The sequence below is a fragment of the Dysidea avara genome, chromosome 5 (genome assembly GCF_963678975.1).
Source record: "Dysidea avara chromosome 5, odDysAvar1.4, whole genome shotgun sequence".
Lineage (NCBI taxonomy): Eukaryota > Metazoa > Porifera > Demospongiae > Dictyoceratida > Dysideidae > Dysidea > Dysidea avara.
The window spans coordinates 10102151-10126191 of NC_089276.1; the positions used below are offsets into that span (position 1 = coordinate 10102151).

General features: G+C 39.7%; 1 protein-coding gene and 1 non-coding gene across 5 annotated transcripts in view; one reads left to right on the forward strand and one right to left on the reverse strand.

Annotated features, from left to right (window-relative positions):
* LOC136255428 (midasin-like) overlaps nucleotides 1–24041 on the forward strand; it is a 116463-nt gene that overhangs the window by 8482 nt on the left and 83940 nt on the right. For all 4 annotated transcript variants that reach the window (XR_010700893.1, XM_066048188.1, XM_066048190.1 and 1 more), the window contains exons 6-25: nucleotides 702–805; nucleotides 860–962; nucleotides 1033–1115; nucleotides 1380–1461; nucleotides 1512–1610; nucleotides 4402–4502; nucleotides 4754–4905; nucleotides 5142–5202; nucleotides 5835–5949; nucleotides 6280–6370; nucleotides 6486–6586; nucleotides 6829–6965; nucleotides 7526–7630; nucleotides 9055–9168; nucleotides 9933–10004; nucleotides 10210–10285; nucleotides 16916–17059; nucleotides 17535–17650; nucleotides 18186–18364; nucleotides 18812–18903. Coding sequence is in view for 3 of the 4 variants with exons in the window: in XM_066048188.1 (XP_065904260.1) it covers nucleotides 702–805; nucleotides 860–962; nucleotides 1033–1115; nucleotides 1380–1461; nucleotides 1512–1610; nucleotides 4402–4502; nucleotides 4754–4905; nucleotides 5142–5202; nucleotides 5835–5949; nucleotides 6280–6370; nucleotides 6486–6586; nucleotides 6829–6965; nucleotides 7526–7630; nucleotides 9055–9168; nucleotides 9933–10004; nucleotides 10210–10285; nucleotides 16916–17059; nucleotides 17535–17650; nucleotides 18186–18364; nucleotides 18812–18903 (2127 nt within the window). In the remaining variant the exon portion in view is untranslated. The remainder of the gene's footprint in view (nucleotides 1–701; nucleotides 806–859; nucleotides 963–1032; nucleotides 1116–1379; nucleotides 1462–1511; nucleotides 1611–4401; nucleotides 4503–4753; nucleotides 4906–5141; nucleotides 5203–5834; nucleotides 5950–6279; nucleotides 6371–6485; nucleotides 6587–6828; nucleotides 6966–7525; nucleotides 7631–9054; nucleotides 9169–9932; nucleotides 10005–10209; nucleotides 10286–16915; nucleotides 17060–17534; nucleotides 17651–18185; nucleotides 18365–18811; nucleotides 18904–24041) is intronic.
* On the reverse strand, nucleotides 5626–5698 carry Trnam-cau (transfer RNA methionine (anticodon CAU)). The gene has a single exon. It is a non-coding gene; the product is annotated as a tRNA-Met (tRNA).

Sequence of the window (24041 nt, forward strand, 5' to 3'; positions counted from 1 at the left end):
AAACCGCAACTCGCTTTTGCAGCCATAAACTGAGTTCGACCCAAGTCAACTTGACTGCTTTGTAGGGTTGAACTCACTTGGTTATGACTTTGAGGTTCAACCCTGGGTTCAACCTGGTTGAATGTGGATCCGCATTAACCTGGGTTGAATGTGGATTCAACCTGGTTTAAAGTGACCATATGAAAGGGGTATAAGGTTAGTTAGTTACCTATGGTGAAACTGAAACCTCATCAATAGGGTCACCAACAGGACCAACAAATATAGTAATGACCTCTGTAGTCAGATGGTATGCATGTGTTACCAAGTACATTTAGTTACCAAGTACATTTAGTTACCAAGTACATTTAGTTACCAAGTACATTTAGTTACCAAGCACGTTTAGTGACGCATGTGTGTCACATGTGATGTACACATGATCCAGTATCATGCAGTATGTAAAGACCACGTGTTGACTCTCTTATTACAGAATTAGTCCCATTTCCATGTGAACACATACATGTACAATTACAACATGCTTACTCATGTAGGAGTCTACTAAGTGCTTGTATGATATTTTGATTATAGTCTTTTTTTGCCTTTGCTGTGTTTGAAATCTGGTTACTATAAAGAGGTGGTCTTTTGAATAGGTGTCTGTTGAATGAGGTTTCACGGTGACCTGATTAGATCCGTTATACTTTCTACTGTTATATCAATATTCTTAGGTTTCCCTCCTGCTACCACTTGTTAAACATTGTCATCTGTTACTACCTGGCTATACCCAACCACTGTGTGCAGCAAACGCTTTTAAACTGATCTGTACAAAACGGTATGCGTGATTTAGTTAGTGACTGTATGTGGTTCAAGAGCCTGTGTTTGCTAGGCCATCTGGTGTGCTATCTTTGAAGACTAATTTGCTTGAGGTACTGGAGGACCACATGTGTGTGGTGTGCATTAATCCCATCCCTGCCAGTGACTTTGAACAAGTTAGTGAAAATGATTCTGAAGTGTTTCTGTGCTGTACACACGTATGAGTCTTTTAAAATATTATTGTAGATAATTTCTTTACTCCATCCTGACCTGTCCTCTCTGGCTGATAAACTACTCTACACATTTCACTCTGTTGATGTGGACTACAGGTAAGTAGGTGTGATCATGTGATCTGTTGTATGTGGAGTCATGTTAGTTCATTTCTTTGTCCAACATTTTCTTCTGTTTTTGAAGCTTAAACCTGCACCTAATTCTGGGCATGCTCTCTACAGTTTGTTGAACAATGTTTTTACATGTAATGTGACATCTTGTGGCCTCAATAACGTAGTGATTGTTATACTAGAGAATTTTCCATTATTATCATTAGTAACTGTTCTAGACATTCTATACTATGAACATGTAATATGTTACAGGCTGTGTCTTAAGTTGTGTGGGAGGATTGTGTCATACGTGAGTGATGGCCGGACAACTTCACGTGAAGAAATCTTACTGGAGGTATTAGTGTGTACTTGTGGTCATCATAATATGGTGTTTCTTCTTTTTAGTGTTTGGATTGCTTGCTGGGTTATAAGGCACAGGGTGACTTAAAACTGAAACTATGTCACACCATCAATGACCACCTCATTCACTTATCCAAGGAGAAGGTGTGTATTGGTGTTATGGGAACAATTTATAAAAGTGTGATACACGTATGTGTGTGTTTTATTGCATTTTGCCTAGCCAGTCTGCAAGTGTCATATATATCTGTTTTGGGCTACTGGCCATTTGTAGGACTATGCTGTCGTTGTACTCTGTACTATGGGCAAAGTGTGTGTGTGTGTGTGTGTGTGTGTGTGTGTGTGCGTGTGGGTGCGTGTGTGTGTGTGTGCATATGCATGTAGTGTACCACTTCCGTACCTCACTTCAAAGGAAAGAGAAGATGTATAAATGCCATATAGCACTAATAGCAGTACCCGGGGATGCATTAACAATGAAACAGGTGGTATATCAAAACTAATCCTAGGAGTAGTATGTTTAATATTTACTTGTTCTCTTCTCTGCTTTATCCACTTTATGGGATTGCATGATTGTGAGTTTTAGTTTTGTAAATAATATAAAGAGACAGTTCATTGTTCTTGGATGAAGAAGGTCACAGGCTAGTTAATATTGCTGTTTTGATTGAAAATGGACACCCGGCATGATGTCATAGATAGCACAGGGCTTGGTGCTTAATGGACTTTACCATTAGCATTGTGAACATACTCATGAGTGTAGTAAGTACTTGAAATGTCATTATGAATTTGCATCTCAGCTTTCTGTACTTAATTGTGCACCTCACAATTGAAGCTTTCTGCGTACTTGTGTCGATGCGCCTCAGTAACATCCCATTGTTATTCTTAGGAAGGCTATCCATGGCTGAAATTTGTATGGCCCAATATGAATACACTTGTGAAGCATGCTTACAGTGTCCCACAATTGAGCTGAGTCACCCAAGTGGAGTGCATCAGTTCACTTGTGATTTGCATGCACACAATCACTCTGGCCGGTGGGCTAAGTGGTTGCACATATATATCAGGGAAAATGACTTGTGCCTATGTTACAGCTGTTACCTATTTTACAACTGTTATATATATACTCATGTAACACATTCACACCTCAGATCAAAGGAGCTGCCCGGGCTACATTTTGTATGTAGCCCAGCTAGCCGGGTTACATATGAAATGTAGACCGGGCTACAACTGGGCAGTGATTATATAGACGTTGATGCCGAAATCGATTGTGGGGATCGATTAATACTTACGTGATTAGGATGTATAACTTGGATTTCGCTATGAAAACCACTCATACGGAGAGTGTTTTGTTATCCTCACCATCCTATGAGTTGAAAAACGTTGGGCTAAGGTGAGAACTAGCTGCTGTAGCTTATTCACTGATGGTTTCTACACGTTTTCAAATATGGACATGCCCCCATCACGAAGCTACCACTCTGCACGGAGTAGCCACTCTACAAGCAAGCTTACCTATCTAGGCCTTTAGTAAACTCCTTCATTATTCCATAAACGATTCAATAGCACTGATTAAAACATTAAACTCGCGTAACGAAAATTCTCGGTGATATCTCTAGGATATGTCCGTTTATCATAACTGAATGTAACCAGAACATACTAGCTGCTGACCCATAATCGAAAATTTTAGGTATGCATATATAATATATCCAGTGGCTGCACTCATATTGGCTTGGGTGATTGATCGCTCTGTACAGGCTATCAGCCTAATAAGTGTTACATATTAGCTGTAACAGGGGGCATTTGGGCTTTTACCTGATATGTATGCCCTCGGGCAGTTGGGCATACATATCAGGCAAAGCCCTCATGCCTGTGTTACAACTACATGTGTACAAGTGACATATTTAGCATAGTATAGCTAGGGTATAGAAATATCATGATGACTGTTCTATTAGAGTATTTTGTCAGCAAAATGTGTGTATATTATGTTCTATTAGAGAAGTTGCATGAATCGACGTATCAGAGATGTTTGTGGTATATGTAATGAATGTGGGCTATAAACCATTACATGTTTTGATAGACTTCCCCATTGTATAGTGTATGTCTGACTAGTGTTCATTATTATTGGCCAGACAGTTGTCCATGGTTAACTGCCTTGGTCTGAAGTTTTTTCTGAGTCCTATAGTTCCAATGTCTAGATTTAAACTACTATATTCACTTTAGGACCCCTATAATAGGATAGTAAGTAATATATATGCACACCCCATGTAATATGTGATCGTCTCAGCAAAAACCTAACTTGTTCGCACAATTAAAAAAACAAATTTTATTCACTCAGCATTATTAGCAGTGTTCAAGGAATGGATCACCAAAGTTTCAGCCTTCTGTGGTGTGTAGTTTTGAAATTATAGCACTAGACAGTAGGAAGAGTAAGACAATCGATTTGTACAGCAACTATACTGAAAATAAACTACAGGCGCTTACATTCGCAGTCATAACTTCCATTTGGATTAGTTTACAATGTTGCAATTTGGCTTAAAATGTTCACCATGGATCAGCACATCAGCCAAGGTATTGTGTTAGCCCTGTAGACACTTGCGCATATGGATATGAAAGTGGTTTGGTAGAAGAAACGATGACGATCTTGTTTACGTTTACCGTATCGTAAACAAACGCACATGACACGCATACCGTTGAAGCTACAGAAACGAAACAAAGATTTTCGAACTCTCCATGAGTAGGCGAATAAGATGCTATATAAGTTTAATCGATTTGAGTCTTCCTTCTTCGAGTACTGGCCCGATAAAAACTTGAGTATTTTTCTTTGTAGCATGCGTAATTTTACGAATTATTTTTAAATTTCGTTTTTCTCAATACGCATATATGCTTGTGCGAACAAGTCGGGTTTTTGCTGAGACGGTCACATATATGTATTACACTATTTTAATAGGTGGAATATCTTAACACTCTGTACAAACCAGCTGTACAGTTGTCATTTGGGTCAGCTGTTTCTATTGGTAGAGCATACCTGCCCAGCATCACCAGTGACAAGTGAGTCATGTGTAGTATATAGATGTGTTGTATAATAGTTAGATGAATCAAAATTCCACAATTTTGTATAGTGACGTACTTACTTCACAAATACACTGACTAATCCTAATTCTTTTCTTACTGAATTCACAATCTATCATTGGAATTAGAGAAAACACCAGTTAGTCCCTCATAGCTAATGTACAATGCTATTAAGTGATAGAGTACTGCAATACTTGTACAATATGTATTGGTGTGTATTTTGTCTACAGTGTGGAGAGGCCTCAGTTTGCTCACACTAGACAATCACTTGTGTTACTGGAGAGTGTCAGTAGATGTGTACAACAACAAGAGCCTGTGTTGTTGGTGGGGGAAACTGGAGTGGGCAAGACTGCGTTAGTTAGTTATCTGGCTTCTATTACTGGTGTGTGTGTGTGTTGGCAGTATGTGTGCGTGTGCGCGCGTGTGTGTGTTGGCAGTGCGTGTGCGTATGCGTGTGTGTGTGTGTGTTGGCAGTGTGTGTGTGTGTGCGTGTGTGTGTGTGTGTGTGTGTGTTGGTAGTGTGTATGATATTCTCTACATGTGTATTTGTGTTTGTAGCTTGTATGTAGTGTATACTTGTAATACTGTACTACTATCACTTATTGTGACACATTGTAGGTCACAAACTGATTGTGGTCAACATGAGCCAGCAAAGTGATAGTACTGACTTGCTTGGAGGGTGAGTTATGTACGTACTGTATGTATGTATGTTTACCGGATGAGTACAGTCCACCGAAATTGGGAAGACGACTGTTCTATTAGAATATTGAGAGTGCTTCAACAGAGCTCTGTATATAAATGTATGGGCATCAGTTATCCAAACAATTCACTTACCCGAACACTTTTACCATTGTCTGAGACACACTGGGGTTTACCAGTAATCTGTGTTTCTATTTTGATCTGTTCATTCCAGCATGTTTTGATTCCAGCATGCCAAAGATTTGTTTATATGACTCACATGATAAAATAAATGGGTGTAGAAATGTGTAATTCCATGTTTCATGAATAGCAGATCATTTACAGTAGTAATTAACGTACAGTAATAGACAGGTGAAGAATTCATATATGTGATGAAAATAAAACAAAAATAGTAAAGAAAAGATGCCCCCTGTGAGGATTGAACTCACGACCTTCAGATTATGAGACTGACGCACTACCTACTGTGCCAAGGAGGCATCTGATTGTTGCAAGCACTTTGTATGTTATTTTGCCTTCATCATGTCATGTGCAACCATCATTGTGCCATCATTCCATCCATGTGTTGTGTGTTTGCTGTTATCTTAACAATGTGTTTAATGGTGATACTTTTAGATTTAAACCAGTTGAGATGTCTACTCTGGTGTTTCCTGTTAAAGAAAGGTTCGAGGGATTGTTTAGGAAGACATTTTCAGCTAAGAAAAACCAGGAGTTTCTTATACACCTGCAGGTACTAGTAGTGTAAGCCTATGTTGATGTAAAACAAAACTGCTGGATGTACAATAAAAATGGTGTCACACTTCTTTAATGAACTGGTTGTACAAGGGTGTCATATTGCATGTTTTTGCTAAAACTTGGTTAAATGGTAAAGTACTACCGCCATATGCTTGTAGTTTAGCTGGTTGTGATGTGATGCCCTGCTAATAGCTGTCTTGAATCTATTTGGAAACCGGAGTAGTATGCTTTATGTACGTAGTAGAGTGTGTTTATAAATGTGTGCTCCGTATAATCATGAAAGTATTGGGAATGCAGTGTAAACTGTGTCAATATAACTCTGTAGGAGGTGTATGCTAAACATCAGTGGAAGGCGTTCTTCAAAATTGTTATCCAGTTAACTAAGAGTGGCTTGAAGAAGTGCCAGAAGAAATCAGGTACAGCTGTAGTGACAGTGCCACACATGCCACACACACGTGCACATAGATATGGCGGAATTCCAGCCTTCAGACATTTATTTATTTTGGCTTATGTCATGTAATGTACTTTCAGTTACTCACATGATCAACAAGTGGGAGGGGCTGCTTGAAGACGCAGTTAAGATGCAGAGGCAGCTAATGAGAAACACTACAGTGGTGTTTGCATTCATTGAAGTGAGCAATATACAGTTGTATTATTACAGTTATAAGATATTTGTTTGGCCTGGTTAATTGACAGATTAGACCTCTTAACTATAGATTATTAATACATACATTTGGAACCAATCGATGCTGATTACAAATCAAGTTGTCCTGATTTTCCAGTTTTTAATTGTACTAAAATTTATTTCTGAGTATCCACATTAACAGGAGCTTCTGTAATAGCTTATGTGATTGTATTACTCCATTTTGTGTAGGGTGCGTTAGTTGAGGCAGTCCATCAAGGGTGGTGGATATTACTGGATGAGGTGAACTTGGCCACACCAGATACTCTACAGTGTTTGAGTAGTCTATTGGAGGGACAACAAGGATCTGTGCTTTTACCAGAGAGAGGGTAAGAATGGGTACCTGATGTGGACTAAATGATTCATTTAACATAGGACTCTGTATTCTAGGTACTAGCAGTTTATGTCTAGTTGTATTGTAAAGAATACACCAGTATTGTATTTGTGAGTTCTACTCTCTCATCATTGAAGCAATGTATGAAAATTGCCTAAGTACTGACTGTGCCTACGTACTGACTGTGCCTACGTACTGACTGTGCCTACGTACTGACTGTTCTATTAGAGTGTTTTGTGTGTTAACAGTGTGTGTTCTATTAGAGTGGGTAAACAGAGTTCCCTGTATAAATCAGTTCATTCCTAATAAAGCATCAACAGTTTGGTCATTGAAATGGTATAGATGTTTAGGTAGGGCATAGGTAAGGTGAATTTGATTGTTCTATTAGAGGCAGATATTATATTTTCTCCATAATTTCATCCACACATTACTATTGACTTTTCAGTTATTCCGGGAACACCAAGTGGTCCCCAGGATTTTGTATAACTTGTGATTCCACTGTACTAATATGTTTGCTGTGTTTGTGTTTTTATTTTTGTGTACTTATTGTTACAGTGATTACAAGCCTGTTGCTCGACATGATGAGTTCAGGTTGTTTGCTTGTATGAATCCGGCCACTGACGTGGGAAAGAAGACCCTACCATACTCCATTAGAAATAGGTATAACATGTCACCATGAGTGCATAATACACACTGCTGATGTGCTAGCACATGTACATAGATTGTGATCATATCTTGTGTAATAGAAACTATTTTAGACTTAGGATACTTTTAGACTTAGGATACTTGTATTTTATGTGTGTGTCTCAGTACTGACAAGAAGCTATGTAGTACAGGTTGTGACTTGTATGATCTCCACTGGCTAATGATAAATTGTAAAATTTATTTGTTACTGTTCAGGGGGCTGTTCTTACACCTTATTATAACATTTAGTATTATTTTTAAACCAGGCACGTGCCCCCCGGTTTACTGAAATTGTTTTCTGAAAAGTGTGTGTGTGTGTTTTGTATGTTTGTATTAGTGCTGCACACCAGTGTGCAATTAACCAGTTAACCAGTGTTGTCTAGGTCAGCCAATAACTGGTGAAGAAACTTTTAAACCAGTTATTGCCCCCACCCCCCCCCCCCCCCCCCCCCACTTGGTAAACCATAAATTACCCCTGCTGACAAGTGTTAACTTCATAACATAACCTCAAAGCATGTGTAAATATGTGATTGTAACAACTGTTATTGCAAGACAGGATGTTGATGGTCACTTTGGTACCACCCTAAACTTTCCAGCAGGCTTGTTGAGTACACATTATGTCTGCCAATATACACACAATCCATTAACTGGTTATTGCCAATTATTGGTAGGCAATTAACCAGTGACAAAAAAAAATTGTAGGTGCACAGCACTAGTTTGTATGTTTGTTTGTATATTTGTTTGTCTTTTCACACCCATGTGAGCAAATGATTTGTTCACTAAAAACAGCCTTTACGTGATAAATAAAGGCCATATAGAGCCTGTATTAAACTTCTGGGTAAGTAAGCTTTGGTTTAAGATGGTTAATACGTGCCGGTTTGAAATACGGGTGAAACGAGTTTATAAGGACACGGTGAAGGCCTTACCCAAATGGCTCTACAGACGTCAAACAGCTGAAAAACAACACAGCTGGCTTCCTAGGCTACCAGGTATAACGAATTCCTTCAAGTTGAAAGGGGGCGTGCTTGTACATACACGAATGAAAATGAAGAGCAGCTTTGAGGCTTTTGCCTGGAGAATTTGCGTAAGAAAATACCATAGACGAACTATAAAACAGTTAAGAAGATACTTCTGTGCATTATGGGTTAAAGCATTTGTTTGAGGTACGCCTCCTTAGCAACGTAATTACAGAATTCCAAAATATTTCATCAATTATGAAGTAGTAACAAAGCAAAACCCAATATAAATTAGTTTAGTACATACACTGTTAATTAATTCCAGTTAGGTTGGTTTGCTGCATACCGCCTGGTTTTTAGAAGTAGCAAAACATCAACTTGTTTTGAATGTGTTGTTGTGTTGTACGTACATAGTTATACACCATTGTATAATGTACCTTACAGATTTACAGAGTTGTATGTTAATGAGTTGAGCTCCAATGAAGACTTAACAGTGTTGGTACACTCTTACCTCACTAGTGTACAAGTATCTGATGAGATTGTACAAGGAATAATAAGGTGTGAACTAATTGCTGTGTATTAATTGGGAGAATGTTGTGTGTTGTATCACTGTTCTAAATTGTGTACAAATTACTCTAATAGAACACACACGTACACACATGCACGCACACTTCTCAAATGCCCCACTTGCCTTGGCCATGATAATTGTGATCGTCTCAGCTAAAACCTGACTTGTTAGCGCAAGCATGCATATTATAATTCGTAAAATTATGCATGCTACAAAGAAAAATACGCAAGTTTTGATCGGGCCAGTACTCAAAGAAGAAAGACTCAAATCGATTAAATCTTATAAATCTTTGTTTCGTTTCTGTATAGCTGCAACGGTATGCGTGTCACCGTGTGTTTGTTTACAATGCGCTAAACGTAAATAAGATTATCATTTCTTTAACCAAACTGCCTTCATATCCATACACGCAAGTGACTACAGGGCTAACACTATACCTTGACTGATGTACTAATCCATGGTGAACGTTTTAAGCCAAATTGCAACATTGTGGACTAATCCAAATGGAAGTTATGGCTGCAAATGTAAGTGAAGTGCCTGTGGTTTATTTTTAGTATAGTCACTGTACAAATCGATTATCTTGCTCTTCCTACTGTCTAGTGCTATAATTCCAAAACTACATACCACAGAAGGCTGAAACTTTGGTGGTCCATTCCTTGGACACTGCAGATAATGTTGAGAAATTCTAAAGCTGTGCAAACAAGTCAGATTTTTGCTGAGACAGTCACAATTATTGTGTGCACATTATTTTCTACAGATTTTACAAAGCTGCTAAAGCTCTGGCGGAGAACAAACTCAGTGATGGTACCGGAAGGAAACCACTTTACAGGTATACATGCTTCTTGGAGTAGCTGAATAAAGTGTATGGCCATCAAATTAAGAAGTGCTGCATGTTTCTTTTGGGATTCTATTTGTTTACAGTGATGAAAGAGTTTTTTTTGTACTAGGATACGTTGTATAGTCATTGTCCTGCACTTTCATGTTGTTGCATAATTGTCTTGTGCAAAGTATAGTACTGGTTTCTCTTCCTTTAGCATGAGGACGTTGTGCAGATCATTGCAGTACGTGGCCAAAAATCCTTGTGGAAATGTGCAGAGGTCTTTGTATGAGGTATGAGGATGTGAAATATTACTGTTTAGAAAAACTTTTGTATATGTTTTTTATTGTATATACATCATGGAAAATATCATGATATGTGACCCAGTCTGAGAAAACCGGTCTTATCGCCGATGTCAGCAGATTCGATTTTTCACCTAGGACACAAAGTTACATGAATAAACTATCTAATTCCACAATCAAAATCAGCTAATTACAGGCTGCTTTTCCCAAGCCTAGTGGTGATCCGTGTGTGCGGTGTGGGGCCTTAATGGAGCTCTGGTCAGCCTGGGGATGACTGTATGTGGCTGTACAGCTCTGTGGTGTTGAATAAAGACCTCTGCTGTGAATTTCCTTTCATTTTAGCCAATTTTGAGACCTCAATGGCCCAAAACTTGGCTTAATTCGTCCCTATGCCTTCCTTTTCAATTTTTGAACACCATCTTGCCCGCCTTCCAGACCCCCCCGCCTCCTACCCCTTTTGCAGCTTGCCTGATACAGTCAACCTTGGTTTAAAAACTATCTAAAATGGCGGGAAACTTAGTTGTTGGCTACTTGCACAGTGGATGCTCTGGAAGGTAATGAATTGGTGTAAAACGTGTGGAAATTTGGGACACATAACTTCAACCATTGGAAAGCTGCAACACACTAAATACTTAAAACCGGTGTTCCTCGATACTTTTAAATAGGCGATAAGACTGGTTTTCCCAGACTGGGTCACATATCAGAAAATATATATGGTCACCTCGCCTGATGTTTCAAGTTATAGTTGTAACACACCCACGAGCGGCTGAGGTTAGAGTTGTTTACAAATCAGATACAAACCTCGTGGGTATGTTCTTACTGATTTGTGGTATGGGGCGTGCACAGATCAAAGGTGTCCATTTGTAACATGGAAGGAACAAAAAAGCAAGGCTAATAATATTGGCAACTGCTAAACGCTATATGCAAGGAACGATTTTACTCACCGATTACCGCCTTGATGGTTAGTTAATTCATTGTTAGCTAGTTTATTTATTGGTAGCACTTTTCCCATGCGCGAGTGCAAGGTGTGCATCGATGCCAATCACTCCAGCCATTGTACTGCTTCTGCATCATTTAGACCGGTGTAGCTGAAGTGTCTGATATTCACTGTTGAGTGGTGCAGTACTATAGTGGTCTTGGTTAGCTTAATTTATTGGTGAACGAGCTGTGGTGTACAAATAGCTACAGACTCAGCTCAGCGGTTGTACTGCTTCCCTTCATTCAGAAGAGTGCAGTGTTGTGGTTAGAGCAATTCATCTCCTTGATGTATTAGCCAAATTCATTGTGACTTCCTGTGCTGGTTTGGTGTTTGGTTTGTGTTTGAAGTCTTTGAACTAATTAGTGGCCAGACTGTGTGGCCAAAAGGAGATACTTAGTCATGTTAAAATTATTTGTAAACTGGTTTACAATCACTGGCGGCAGCCTTTGATCTACCCACGCACCATACTACATTTGAAATTGTATGAGTGACTGACTGTTATATTAGAGTAGTTGACTGTTCTATTAGAGTATCCTGATTTTTCATTGTAAGAATCTACAACGTCATTTTTCAGTGGCACCACTTAAAGTGATCAATATTAGACTACATTAATATCACTAATATTTTAGGGCAGAAAAACTGTTAATTGTTAGTGCTAAAATGATCCCACAATGTGTGATTGTGTTGTCAAATGTGGTTGAGTCTTATTCCTTAGAATACTTGATATATCAGTCTGAGTCATATACTTTAGAACTATTTTGTATGCAGAGGTGTCTGGATGTAAAGTGGTATCTAATCCAAAACAGCCAAGCTGTAAAAAAAGTGTGCGGCCCTCAGAAAGGCTATGGTGAAAAAAGATGTGAAATCCAAGGTGGCGGCCAAGAAATGGCTGTGATGGTAGGTTAATGGTAAAAATTTTAATAATGACAATTCAGGTAAATTTTGTGAAGCGGCACAAAAATTCACCTGAATTGTCGTTATTAAAATTTTTACCATTAACCTACCATCACAGCCATTTCTTGGCCGCCACCTTGGATTTCACATCTTTTTTCACCATAGCCTTTCTGAAGGCCGCACACTTTTTTTACAGCTTGGCTGTTTTGGATTAGATTTCATTTCTTTTTGTATTTGTATACCCCAAAGCCGGCCCATAGGCCAGCTTTGGGACTTTTTTAACCTATTTTTTTTCTTTACTACAGGAAGAAGAAAAGATGAAGTAGATGTACTTTAAATATTTTATCAGTAAATGTACAAATTATATAAATAATACATATGTGACTGGATTTGCGAAAAGAGGCCTTCCACACACAATTTGCTAACTTTGACAATTGATAACTTCAGATTGGAAACAGCTATTGCCTTGAAATTTTGGCAGTGGTGATTTCTTTGCAGCTGCAGTCTCTAGATGATGGTTTCTTTGTAGCTGAACTCTCTACAAGGTAATTTCTTCTAGCTGATCTCTCTACAGGCAGATTTGTTTGTAGCTGAACTATCTACAAGGTAACTTCTTCTAGCTGATCTCTCTACAGGGTGATTTGTTCGTTGTTGAATTCTGTACAGGTGATTTGTTTGCAGCTGAGCTCTTTACAAGATGGTTTCTTTGTAGCTGAACTCTCTACAAAGTAACTTCTTCTAACTGATCTTTCTACAGGGTGATTTGTTTGTAGCTGAACTATCTACAGGGTAATTTCTTCTAGCTGATCTCTCTACAGGGTGATTTGTTTGTAGCTGAATTCTGTACAGGTGATTTGTTTGCAGCTGAGCTCTAAACAGAATGGTTTCTTTGTAGCTGAACTCTCTACAAGGTAACTTTTCTAGCTGATGTCTCTACAAGGTGACTAGTTTGTAGCTGAACTCTCTACATGGTGGTTTCTTTGTAACTGAACTTTCTACAAGGTGACTTCTTCTAGCTGATCTTTCAATAGGGTGATTTGTTTGTAGCTTCACTCTCTACAAGGTAACTTCTTCTAGCTGATCTCTCTACAGGCAGATTTGTTTGTTGCTGAACTATCTACAAGGTAACTTCTTCTAGCTGATCTCTCTACAGGGTGATCTGTTCGTTGTTGAATTCTGTACAGGTGATTTGTTTGCAGCTGAGCTCTTTACAAAATGGTTTCTTTGTAGCTGAACTCTCTACAAAGTAACTTCTTCTAACTGATCTTTCTACAGGGTGATTTGTTTGTAGCTGAACTATCTACAGGGTAATTTCTTCTAGCTGATTTCTCTACAGGGTGATTTGTTTGTAGCTGAATTCTGTACAGGTGATTTGTTTGCAGCTGAGCTCTAAACAGAATGGTTTCTTTGTAGCTGAACTCTCTACAAGGTAACTTTTCTAGCTGATGTCTCTACAAGGTGACTAGTTTGTAGCTGAACTCTCTACATGGTGGTTTCTTTGTAACTGAACTTTCTACAAGGTGACTTCTTCTAGCTGATCTTTCAATAGGGTGATTTGTTTGTAGCTTCACTCTCTACAAGGTAACTTCTTCTAGCTGATCTCTCTACAGGGGATTTGTTTGTAGCTAAACTCTCTACAGGTGATTTGTTTGAAGCTGAACTTTCTAAATGATGGTTTGTTTGTAGCTGAACTCTCTACAAGTTAACTTCTTCTAGCTGATCTCTCTACAGGGTGATTTGTTTGTAGCTGAATTCTGTACAGGTGATTTGTTTGCAGTTGAGCTCTTTACAGAATGGTTTCTTTGTAGTTGAACTCTCTAAAAGGTAACTTCTTCTAACTGATCTTTCTACAGGGCAATTTGTTTGTGGCAGAATTTTATAAAGGGTGATTTTTTTGCAGCTGAACTCTCTACATGGTGGTTTCTTTGTAGCTGAACTCTCTACAAGGTATATAACTTCTTCTAGCTGATGTCTCTACAAGGTCACTAGTTTGTAGCTGAGCTCTCTACATGGTGGTTTTTTTTGTAACTGAACTCTCTACAAGGTGACCCCTTCTAGCTGATCTTTCTACAGGGTGATTTGTTTGAAGCTGAACTCTCTACAAGGTAACTTCTTCTAGCTGATCTCTCTACAGGGAGATTTGTTTGTAGCTGAACTCTCTACATGATGGTTTCTTTGTAGCTGAACTCTCTACAAGGTAACTTCTTCTAGCTAATCTCTCTACAGGGAGATTTGTTTGTAGCTGATCTTTCTACAGGGTGATTTGTTTGAAGCTGAACTCTCTACAAGGTAACTTCTTCTAGCTGATCTCTCTACAGGGAGATTTGTTTGTAGCTGAACTCTCTACATGATGGTTTCTTTGTAGCTGAACTATCAACAAGGTAACTTCTTCTAGCTGATCTCTCTACAGGGTGATTTGTTTGTAGCTGAATTCTGTACAGGTGATTTGTTTGCAGCTGAGCTCTTTACAGAATGGTTTCTATGTAGCTGAACTCTTTACAAGGTAACTTCTTCTAGCTGATGTCTCTACAGGGTCACTAGTTTGTAAATGAATTCTCTACATGGTGGTTTCTTTGTAACTGAACTCTCTACGAGGTAACTTCTTCTAGCTGATCTTTCTATAGGGTGACTTGTTTGTAAATGAATTCTCTACATGGTGGTTTCTTTGTAGCTGAACTCTCTACATTGTGGTTTCTTTGTAGCTGAACTCTACAAGGTGATTTCTTCTAGCTGAATTATCTCTTTCTATAGTTGCATGAATTCCCTACAAGGTAACTTCTTCTAGCTGATCTCTCTACAGGGTGAATTGTTTGTGGCTGATCTCTCTACAGGGTGACTTGTTTGTAGCTGATCTCTATACAGGTTACTTGTTTCTAGCTGATCTTTTGAATTCTCTTCGGGTGACTGCTCTATTAGGATGACTGCTCTATTAGAGTATCTCGATCTCGCACTTGCTACACTAAGTTGGATTTCGTGTTATAACTCCGTGGTTTTAAGTCTGATTCTTCTACACCATTGAAGAGCCTTTCTAAGATGATAACTCCATCTGTACAGCGATTTTCAAAGCATTACCCCAAGCGATTTACCTGGTAGGCGTGGCAAGCAGTCGTTTTTTATTAGCTAATCTTGATTGCGTAATTGTTACACACTGTTGGTTTTTTCATTGTATCTTCCTGGTTTTTAGCTTGATTTCTTTCAAACCACAAAAGGTTTGAGGTTCAATAGTTAACCTATTCACCCACCGATTTTCAGCTTCTTCCCATACGCGGTTTACCCTGTAGGCGTGACAACATATTGGTGTTATTTTTCGTGAATAATCGCTCATAACTCTTTGCCTGTTTATCGTATTCCAGCCAAAGTTGGTACCGAGATGTGCCTTTATATCCCCCTTCTGTGTGCCAAATTTCAAGGCAATCGGATATGGCGTGCGAGTTTTATAGCAGTTTTTGTAAGTGTGCGACAAGAAAAAGAAAAATAAGAAGAAGAAGAAAAAAAACGAAGAAACTGAGCCAATTTTTGAAGTCGCATATCTCGGGAACGCGCGAAGCGATTTCGCTCAAATTTGGAATGTGGAGTGCTGCAGTTGGGGGGCATGTCCACAGCAAAAATCGTCTTGTTTCATCAAGGAAGCACAGAGCTACGGAGGTGCGAAAATTGCGTTTTCTTTCTTCCTGTCAATATACTCACGGGTGTTACGCGCCGGCTTCTTGGGCCGCACGACACACTACCGTGTGTCTTGATATGCTACAATACGTATGTGTACTGTGATGTTCTTGTGAAGTTTTGGGTGGCTACTGGAGTGCTGCTGTGACATGTTGATAAGAGCACATAAAACTAGTGTGCTTTGATTTTCCCAGCAATGGACATTATCCACAATGACGTCACGAGCAACGAGATGGCCGCGTTATTTGGGGTACTAATGTACAGGCGCCTATGGAGAAATTGTTTTGATCCATCATATTTCACTCGTGAAGCAAGATACCGAGGAGTAACCAACAGGTATGGATATAAAGTAACAAAAACTATTGCAAACAAGCGTTATCTCGAAAATTTTCCGGCATGCGATACAAATCATTTGTTGTACTGTCTTGTAACCGTACCTGTTGCTTAGAGCTCGATATCTTCTTCCCTGGCTGAAATATGATCGATCAAAAGAATTTCTCCATAGGCGCCTGTACATTAGTACCCCAAATAACGTGGCCATCTTGTACTCGTGACGTCATTGTGGATAAAGCCCATTTACAGTCAGGAGTTGGTATCAGAGATAGTAACACCCAGTAGAGTGTTTCATGTTAGCTTGCTTTAATAGGATGGTATAATAGTGCATAAGAAATCACGGAAACTTAAATATATCTTTGCTCTACAAAAAGTTAATTGAAAACTAATTGAGTGTATGTGCAAGTTACTGCATGAAAGTTTACATGCTAAACTTTGTACTGCTCGTTCCACTGTTGTGGTCTCATCTGTGGGGTAAAGCATACAATGAGAACATACAGCTCGATAGATGCCAAAACCTGATTTTTGGGCTGCTCAAACAATCAATTTGGTGCTGCAGACCATGCCATCTTAAAATAGAAGAATGAATTTTTTATGTTAAGAATTTCATTTGCTGCATCAGAAAAGTTCCTCTTTGACACTTATGCCTATAGAACAGTAAATTGTACAGTACCTTAAAACACAAATAGTTGTAGTATGTGCATGTAGGTTTCACCAATAATTCATGATATAAAAACAGTGTCATTGTCTAGGGTTTGTGTATGGGATTCTTGTCTCAGTTAAAGAAGGACCAACATCAGCTTATTATACAACTGATAAAGACTACTCTACCCAACCTCTCCACTACATCGGTACAAGCAGCCATTCCTAGACCAAAGGGTGGCCACTATGTACAGGTTAGTGGCTGTGTGAAACTGTACATGTGATACCTGAGCTGCTTACAGAGAAACTTGTGTATTTTAGTCACCTTTTCAAAATGTTTTGACCTTGAGCACATGACTGCATTTTCAGCAGGTCACTTTGTATACAAGTGACACATTTTATGGATTTTATAGCTGGTGACATGTGTAGTACAGATCGAGGCTCTATTGGCAGTCTCACATAAATTTGGACTTTTTACACAGCATGCTGAATAGCTAACATATCCTAACCAGTTTATTATGTTTTGTATATAGAAAAAATCAATAGTACAGATCTGTGTCCTTTTAAGATTGTCTATATATATATTGTTCTTCACAAAGTGTCTACATTGTAAAGGGGATTCACTGCACGTACTGTATTTAATTTTATTACGATTTCATTTAACTTATAATGTTATTTAGTATAGTGGTCAGGGCTACAATGGTATGTACAGTATCTGCTGGTCTCTAGGTGGAGGGATTTTGGTTACCAGTTGGTAGTGAAGCACCTGAGAGATCAAACCAATATGTGTTGACTAGTAGTGTGAAGAGTAACCTGAAGGATATTGCCAGAGTGGTGACTGCAAGGTGTGTTGTGTAATTCAGCTTTTATACCTTCCCCGTGTGTACACAGTACTGGAGTATTGTGGTATTGTATATATGTGCTTAAAAATAGTTTACACTAGTGTCTAGAGTGTCATATCTTAACTGATTGATCAAACACCAAAGTGATTGCTCTATTAGAGTATTTGACTTTTGAGTTATCTAAACACTGGTCGGCAGTGGTTCAAAGAGACCAATACGTATAAAAACCAGTACCTTCTTAAATTCGACTGCTACACTCTTACATATATCACTGATGCACATGCAATATACTCTAATATAACACACAAACATTCTAATACAAATCAGTTCATGTTAACTTTAGGCAACCACTCAGGAATTCCTAGTCCTGATATACATAATACCTGAGGTTTCACTGTTACTGTTTCAACAACATGTGGTATGTAGCATCCTAAATAGTTTGTTATACAATGCTGCATGTATTGTTGCGATACTGTTTGTTTTACTGACTCATTGGGTCACACTCTACAGTACAATACACAACCCATTCTTAACACAGGAATCACCCAGTGTTACTACAAGGGCCAACATCAGCTGGCAAGACCAGTTTAGTTCAGTGGCTGGCTAAGGCAACTGGCCACAAGTGTCTCAGGATCAACAATCATGAACATACTGATCTGCAGGAATATGTCGGCATGTACACTGCCAACAGTCAAGGACAACTGGTGTTCCAGGAGGGTGAGTACTAGTCACTGAATACTTAATTTGTTTAGTATAACATGAAAATTTTGTGACTGGAAAGTACATTGTATTAATAATTTGTTGAGAAATTTTAGTGGGTTGAATTTTGGTGGTTAAATTTTTCGGGGTAATAAAATTTTGAATTTACTTTAGTGGATGCAATTTTGGATAAAATTTTGGTTAGTGGATTTTGAAAGCTAACATTTTGCTATGTGAAAGCAACAATGTGAGAAGCATTAATCAAGCAAACTTCTATGTCAAAAGTTGGTTTGGTTTGTTCAGCTTTGACTGTACCATATTTGAGATACTCTAGAACATTCACCTCAAATAGAATGATTCTTTTTGACTAGTCTTACGATCTACCCACACAACATGTATTTTACATTATTTGGTGTACATAACAATGTATCCTTTTCTCGTGGTAACTATGTGGTGTTCCATTAGGAGTGCTGGTTGAGGCAATGAGAAATGGTAACTGGATTATATTAGACGAGCTGAACTTGGCACCAACTGATGTACTGGAAGCATTGAACAGGGTAATGTGTGTTGTGTGTACCATAACTAATCCCTCGTGGTAGTGAGTATGTCATAAAACACTTTGGGAATTTCATGGTAGAAATATAATACTTGATGGTTCACAACCATCTGAAGCATAACATGCTCAATTAGCATCTTTACATTCTGGTTGGAATGTTGTGTAAGAAACTTTAATTTTTAGTATCTGAAATATATGGTACAGTAAAACCTTGGTTATCTGAACATTTATAGAACATACACTTGTCACACAGTATGTAGGTAGGGATTGCCCCAAAGTGACGTGAGCTGCCAATATTTATGCCTTTAAAAATCATCCTAGAGAAATATTGCACGACAAAAATCACCTTTGCGGAATAATATTAGTCCATCTAACATGAAATACAGCATTGAAAACAAGAAAACACTTACTGGTGACCGGAGAGAGATTTAAAAAAAAAAAAGATAAAACTCAAAATTTATTCTGCTTCACTGCCTGACCACTTCGGAAGCCTAGAGGCCAAATGAAGCAATGCATGGCCACCATTTTATACCACAATAACAAACTGACCAGTGGGATGTGCTTTTGGGGTTCCGATGAGTGTGTTCTCTCTGCATCTTACTTTCCTTTTATTTTCAATCAGGTTGGTTGTCTTCTTCTTCAAGCGTCGAAACCATATCAAGGCGTTAATTTTCTGTATCAACACTTTTCCCTGAGCAGCATATTTAGATGCCACAATATTATTTCAGAAAGTGCTTACGCTGCTGAAAGAGCAGGGTGCTTATAATTTCCGAATGGCTCAGATCACAAAGTGATTGCATGCTATTTGGGATAATATGAAGAAGGTGAAGTCGAGTACCGTATATGACCGTATAGAAGCCCGGGCGTTTATTTCCTATAAATCATTTTTGACCCGGCGTTTAAACGAGACCGGCGTTAATTTGGACCCGGGCGTTTATTTCTTACTAGCCACTCGTTGAGAATGACAGGTGTCATTACAAGTACCTACGAAATACGAAATCCATAGCCCATCACGTACATAAACCCATTTGGACTCCTCTGCTGGGTGAAACATTGGAAGTCGGGTGGAAAGATGACAATGACCATGATAAATATGCTATGGCCATCACCAGAAGAGAAGGCATAGTCGAACAAGACAAGACATCATAAGACTGGTGACGAGACATCACTGTATAGTTAGCAGCTGACACGAGTTTAGAACCCCTTTCAGTGTACCCCGGCGTTTATTATGACAGTCTCCTAGCTGTACCCTGCGTATATTTGAGCCCCTGCGTGTATTTGAGCCCGGCTTTAATACGGTCATATACGGTATATCAATGGTGTAAGGCCTGGTTTCCTAGAGTTACAGCTAGTTGGTCGTTTAATAGAAAGGATACAAAGTATGTGTGCACATGCGCATGTGCAAGGAATCCTTATAAAATTTGCCATGCTTTCACACTTTTGGCCTTTGAGAGTGAGCCAGATATATGTGAGAATAGGGCATGGGTGGGTGGGACCATTGATATGCTCAACTTCACCTTCTTCATATAATCCCAAATAGCATGCAATCACTTTGTGATCTGAGCCATTTTGAAATTATATTTCAGAAGGCTCCATCTCATATATCAATGGTGTTATTTGTAGCTCAAAAATGTGGTGAAGTTGAGCAAATGTGAGTGTTATACATGAGCACACACCCACACAAAAAACTTAATATTTTAGGTCTCACTACTTGTTTACGACAGCACAGCCCGGCCCTATGAAGAATTCCGGGTAGGGCGATAATAGAATTTTCATAACACTGACTCGGTGCTCCAGTCTGCAGCCTTCAGGATGTCACTGGTTGTCACTCTGGAATCTAAGCAGCTGATGCCGATGTACTCCTTGTAGACTAGAGTGAGCTGTAAAAATACCAACATCAATACCTGATAGTTTTAGGACAGAACAGACTGGAAACTTCACCCCAAGTTGTTCCAAGGGATCAACCAGAAGTGGGGACCACCACAAATGGATCTATTTGCATCTCGCCTATCCACCCGACTACCTCGCTACTTCAGTTGGAGACCAGACCCATTGGCAGAGGCAATGGATGCATTCAGCCAGATATGGGAAACATTCAAAGGCTTTGCAAACCCTCCATGGTGCTTAGTAGGCAGAGTTCTGTCTCAAGTGCAGCAAAGCATGCCCAGGTGATACTGGTGGCCCCAGTGTGGAAGGGCCAGCCATGGTATCCTGTTCTGTTGGAAATGCTGTACGACTATACACAGCAACTTCCTCGTACATTGAGCCTATTCCAACAGACATCCGATGCCAGTCGGATAGATCTGGTACCCCAACTAGCCGTATGGCCTATCTCTGGCAGAAGTTTGGAGGTGGAAACTTTTCAGAAGCAACTAAAGAACTCCTACTCGGAAGCAAAACGTCCAAAGCCTATGACTCACACTTTAAGAAATGGTTGGGCTGGTGTACTGAACGGGGTCTCAATTCCGTTTCAGTACCCATTTTAGATGTAGCCAACTTCTTGGCTGATTTACATGCACAGGGTTACCAAACAAGCTCTCTAAACACTTACAGGTCTGCCATATCCAGTGTACATGACAGAGTAGATGATATGGATGTGAGCAAGCATCCACTTGTGGCCAGGGTCCTGAGTCTTCCATGCCAGGCCACCTCTCCCACGTTATACTACTACTTGGAATGTTCAAGTAGTATTAAACTGCATCTCAAAGTGGAGTGACACTCATTCACTCTCCTTGTAGTTACTCACATACAAACTAGTTATGCTGATGGCTTTAGTTAGGCCGTCACGTTCGGCAGATCTAGCATCTCTAACCATAAGTAAGCGTCAATTCAAACCAGAGGGAGTTTCCTTTTTACCCTCTGATCTGGAAAAACAGTCTAGACAGGGTAAGCTCCTAACTGATATATTTTTGCTACCTTTCCTGGCAACAAAGAACTGCCCAGTAGAGATTCTTTGTCGGTACCAGACAGTAACATCTCCTTTGAGAAAGGAGTCTGATCAACTCTTTGTGGCTAGTTAAACATTGTATTGTGTGTTCAAGGCTCATTGGAGCCTGCAAAAAATTCTGTATCAATTGCATGTTTTCGTATGCAGTTACTACTAGTCAAGTTTCAATATAGTAATACATGCACAAACTGATTGTGGGTTTTACTTTTATCACCAATAACCTCCTAACAACGAAGTTATTTATTATTTGGAAAAAATTACAACTACACAGTAAATATGTGAAGAATGCATAAGTTTCTTATTCACAGAAACACCCAACATAGGTCTCCGCAAAACACTCACTAGTGTCATTGGAGCCTTCCAAAAATTCTGTAAGGATTTTGGTGCTTTGTATGTAATTGTTAGTCAACTTTCACTCACTACTTATATAGTAATACATGTACAAACTGATTGTGGCTTTTAGTTTTATTACTAGTAGTTCTTCTATCAACTCAGTGAGCTTCTTCTGCCACCAGGTTAGATGCTCTCTGACCTGAGTTGACAGTGACAGTACCGTGTTGTAGTTCTGGTTGATGTGGTTCAGGGCCTTGTGTATGTCTGCTTGTAGTGACTGGTAAAATAGAGGGGCAGGAAGGACTGCCTGTGAAGCCACATGCAGTTTCCCTATATATTAGCTGAGTCACCTGTCGGGCTGTGACCTCTGTAGTTGTTGACTGACCTCCGTCCTTATGTGATGGAGTTTCTCTCCTGGTAGGCTCAGCCGTAGTGAGGTAGAGTTTACCTTCAGGCCCAGAAACTCAATCTGCTGGGTTGGGGGTTATAGACTTTGGAACGTTGATGACAAACCCCAGACCTGTCAACAAGAACATCAGCGTTTCCAGGTGGCTCTTCACCGAGCTGCTGTGTCTGCCATCACCAGAATGTCATCTATGTAGACTATCATTCTCACCCCCATGGCACGAAGAAAAATTGCCACTGGCTTCATCACTTTGGTGAATGCCCATGGTGCACATAATAGACCGAAAGGTAGGCATGTGAACTGGTACTATAAACCTCAGATAAGGTTGATGGTCCATGTGTAACGGAATCGTGAAGTAGGCATCTTTGAGGTCCACCTTCACCATCCAATTGTTCACCCTCAGTAGCTCCTTGAGTGTCCCCATGCTCTCCATTCTGAAGTGCTGGGGTACCATCCATTTGTTCAGCTTCGTGAGGTTTATGACTGGCCCCCTTTCTTGGGGACAAGGAAGAGGGTTGAGTAAAACCCGTTGTTGTTTAAGGGACATTTTGATAGGGTAATTGCCCCTTTTTTCTAACAGCATGTTCACCTCTGCTAGAATCAGCGAGCTTTGCTCTGCAGAGTATATAGGAGAGTTTGGCTGGTGTTCTTGAACTGGTGGACTTGTGAATGGGATTAAGAAACCCTGCACGCAGTCCAGAACCCATTTGTTTGTAGTCAGCACTTTCCAATTGCTGTGAAAGTGACTTAACCTCTGTGCCACCCATAGTGACAGCTGTGCTGTCTGTGGCTTTGTGAAACCTTTTTGTAAAAGGTGAGTAATTACACATTCTTTTGATGATATAAGAATGTGTGTGCATGAAGGTCTAGTCATTTGGTGGTCTTCTGAAATGTTTGTTGACCTTTCCTGCCTCTGGAGGTCTTCATCTGATGGAGATGAGTTGCAGCTTTCTCTGGGAAGGCCAGTCCGAGGAGTGTTTTTGTTGCCGAGGAGAACAGCTCATCAGACTCTGTAGCATAGGATACCAAATCCTTGTTGTAGTCTTGGAGGACGCCCTGCCTCCGTATTGATGTGCACCGGTGAGAGACATTCCGCAGAAGGGTGAGGGAAGCCTTCACCGCACTCTCCACATCTTCAATGGCTAGCTGTTTGCCACCATTGATTGCCTCTATTATTCCCGTGAGGGGTCCCACAGCATCCAAGAAATGTGCTTGGATGTCTGAAAAGAGACTGTCATTGGCCTTAGTGCTCTTTAAGCATTCACCAGTAATCATCTTGTCTAGGTGGGCGAGGTGGTAAATGATATATTTGGCACAATGAACTGATGCCGGAGTTGCCGATGATCCTTATTCTCCATTGGAGAGAAGGCTGTCTTTAGAAACCCCTTGGCCGATTCTAGCACCGGAGTTATGCAAATCTTGTCGTAACTGGCGGGCTCCGCTAGTTTCTGAG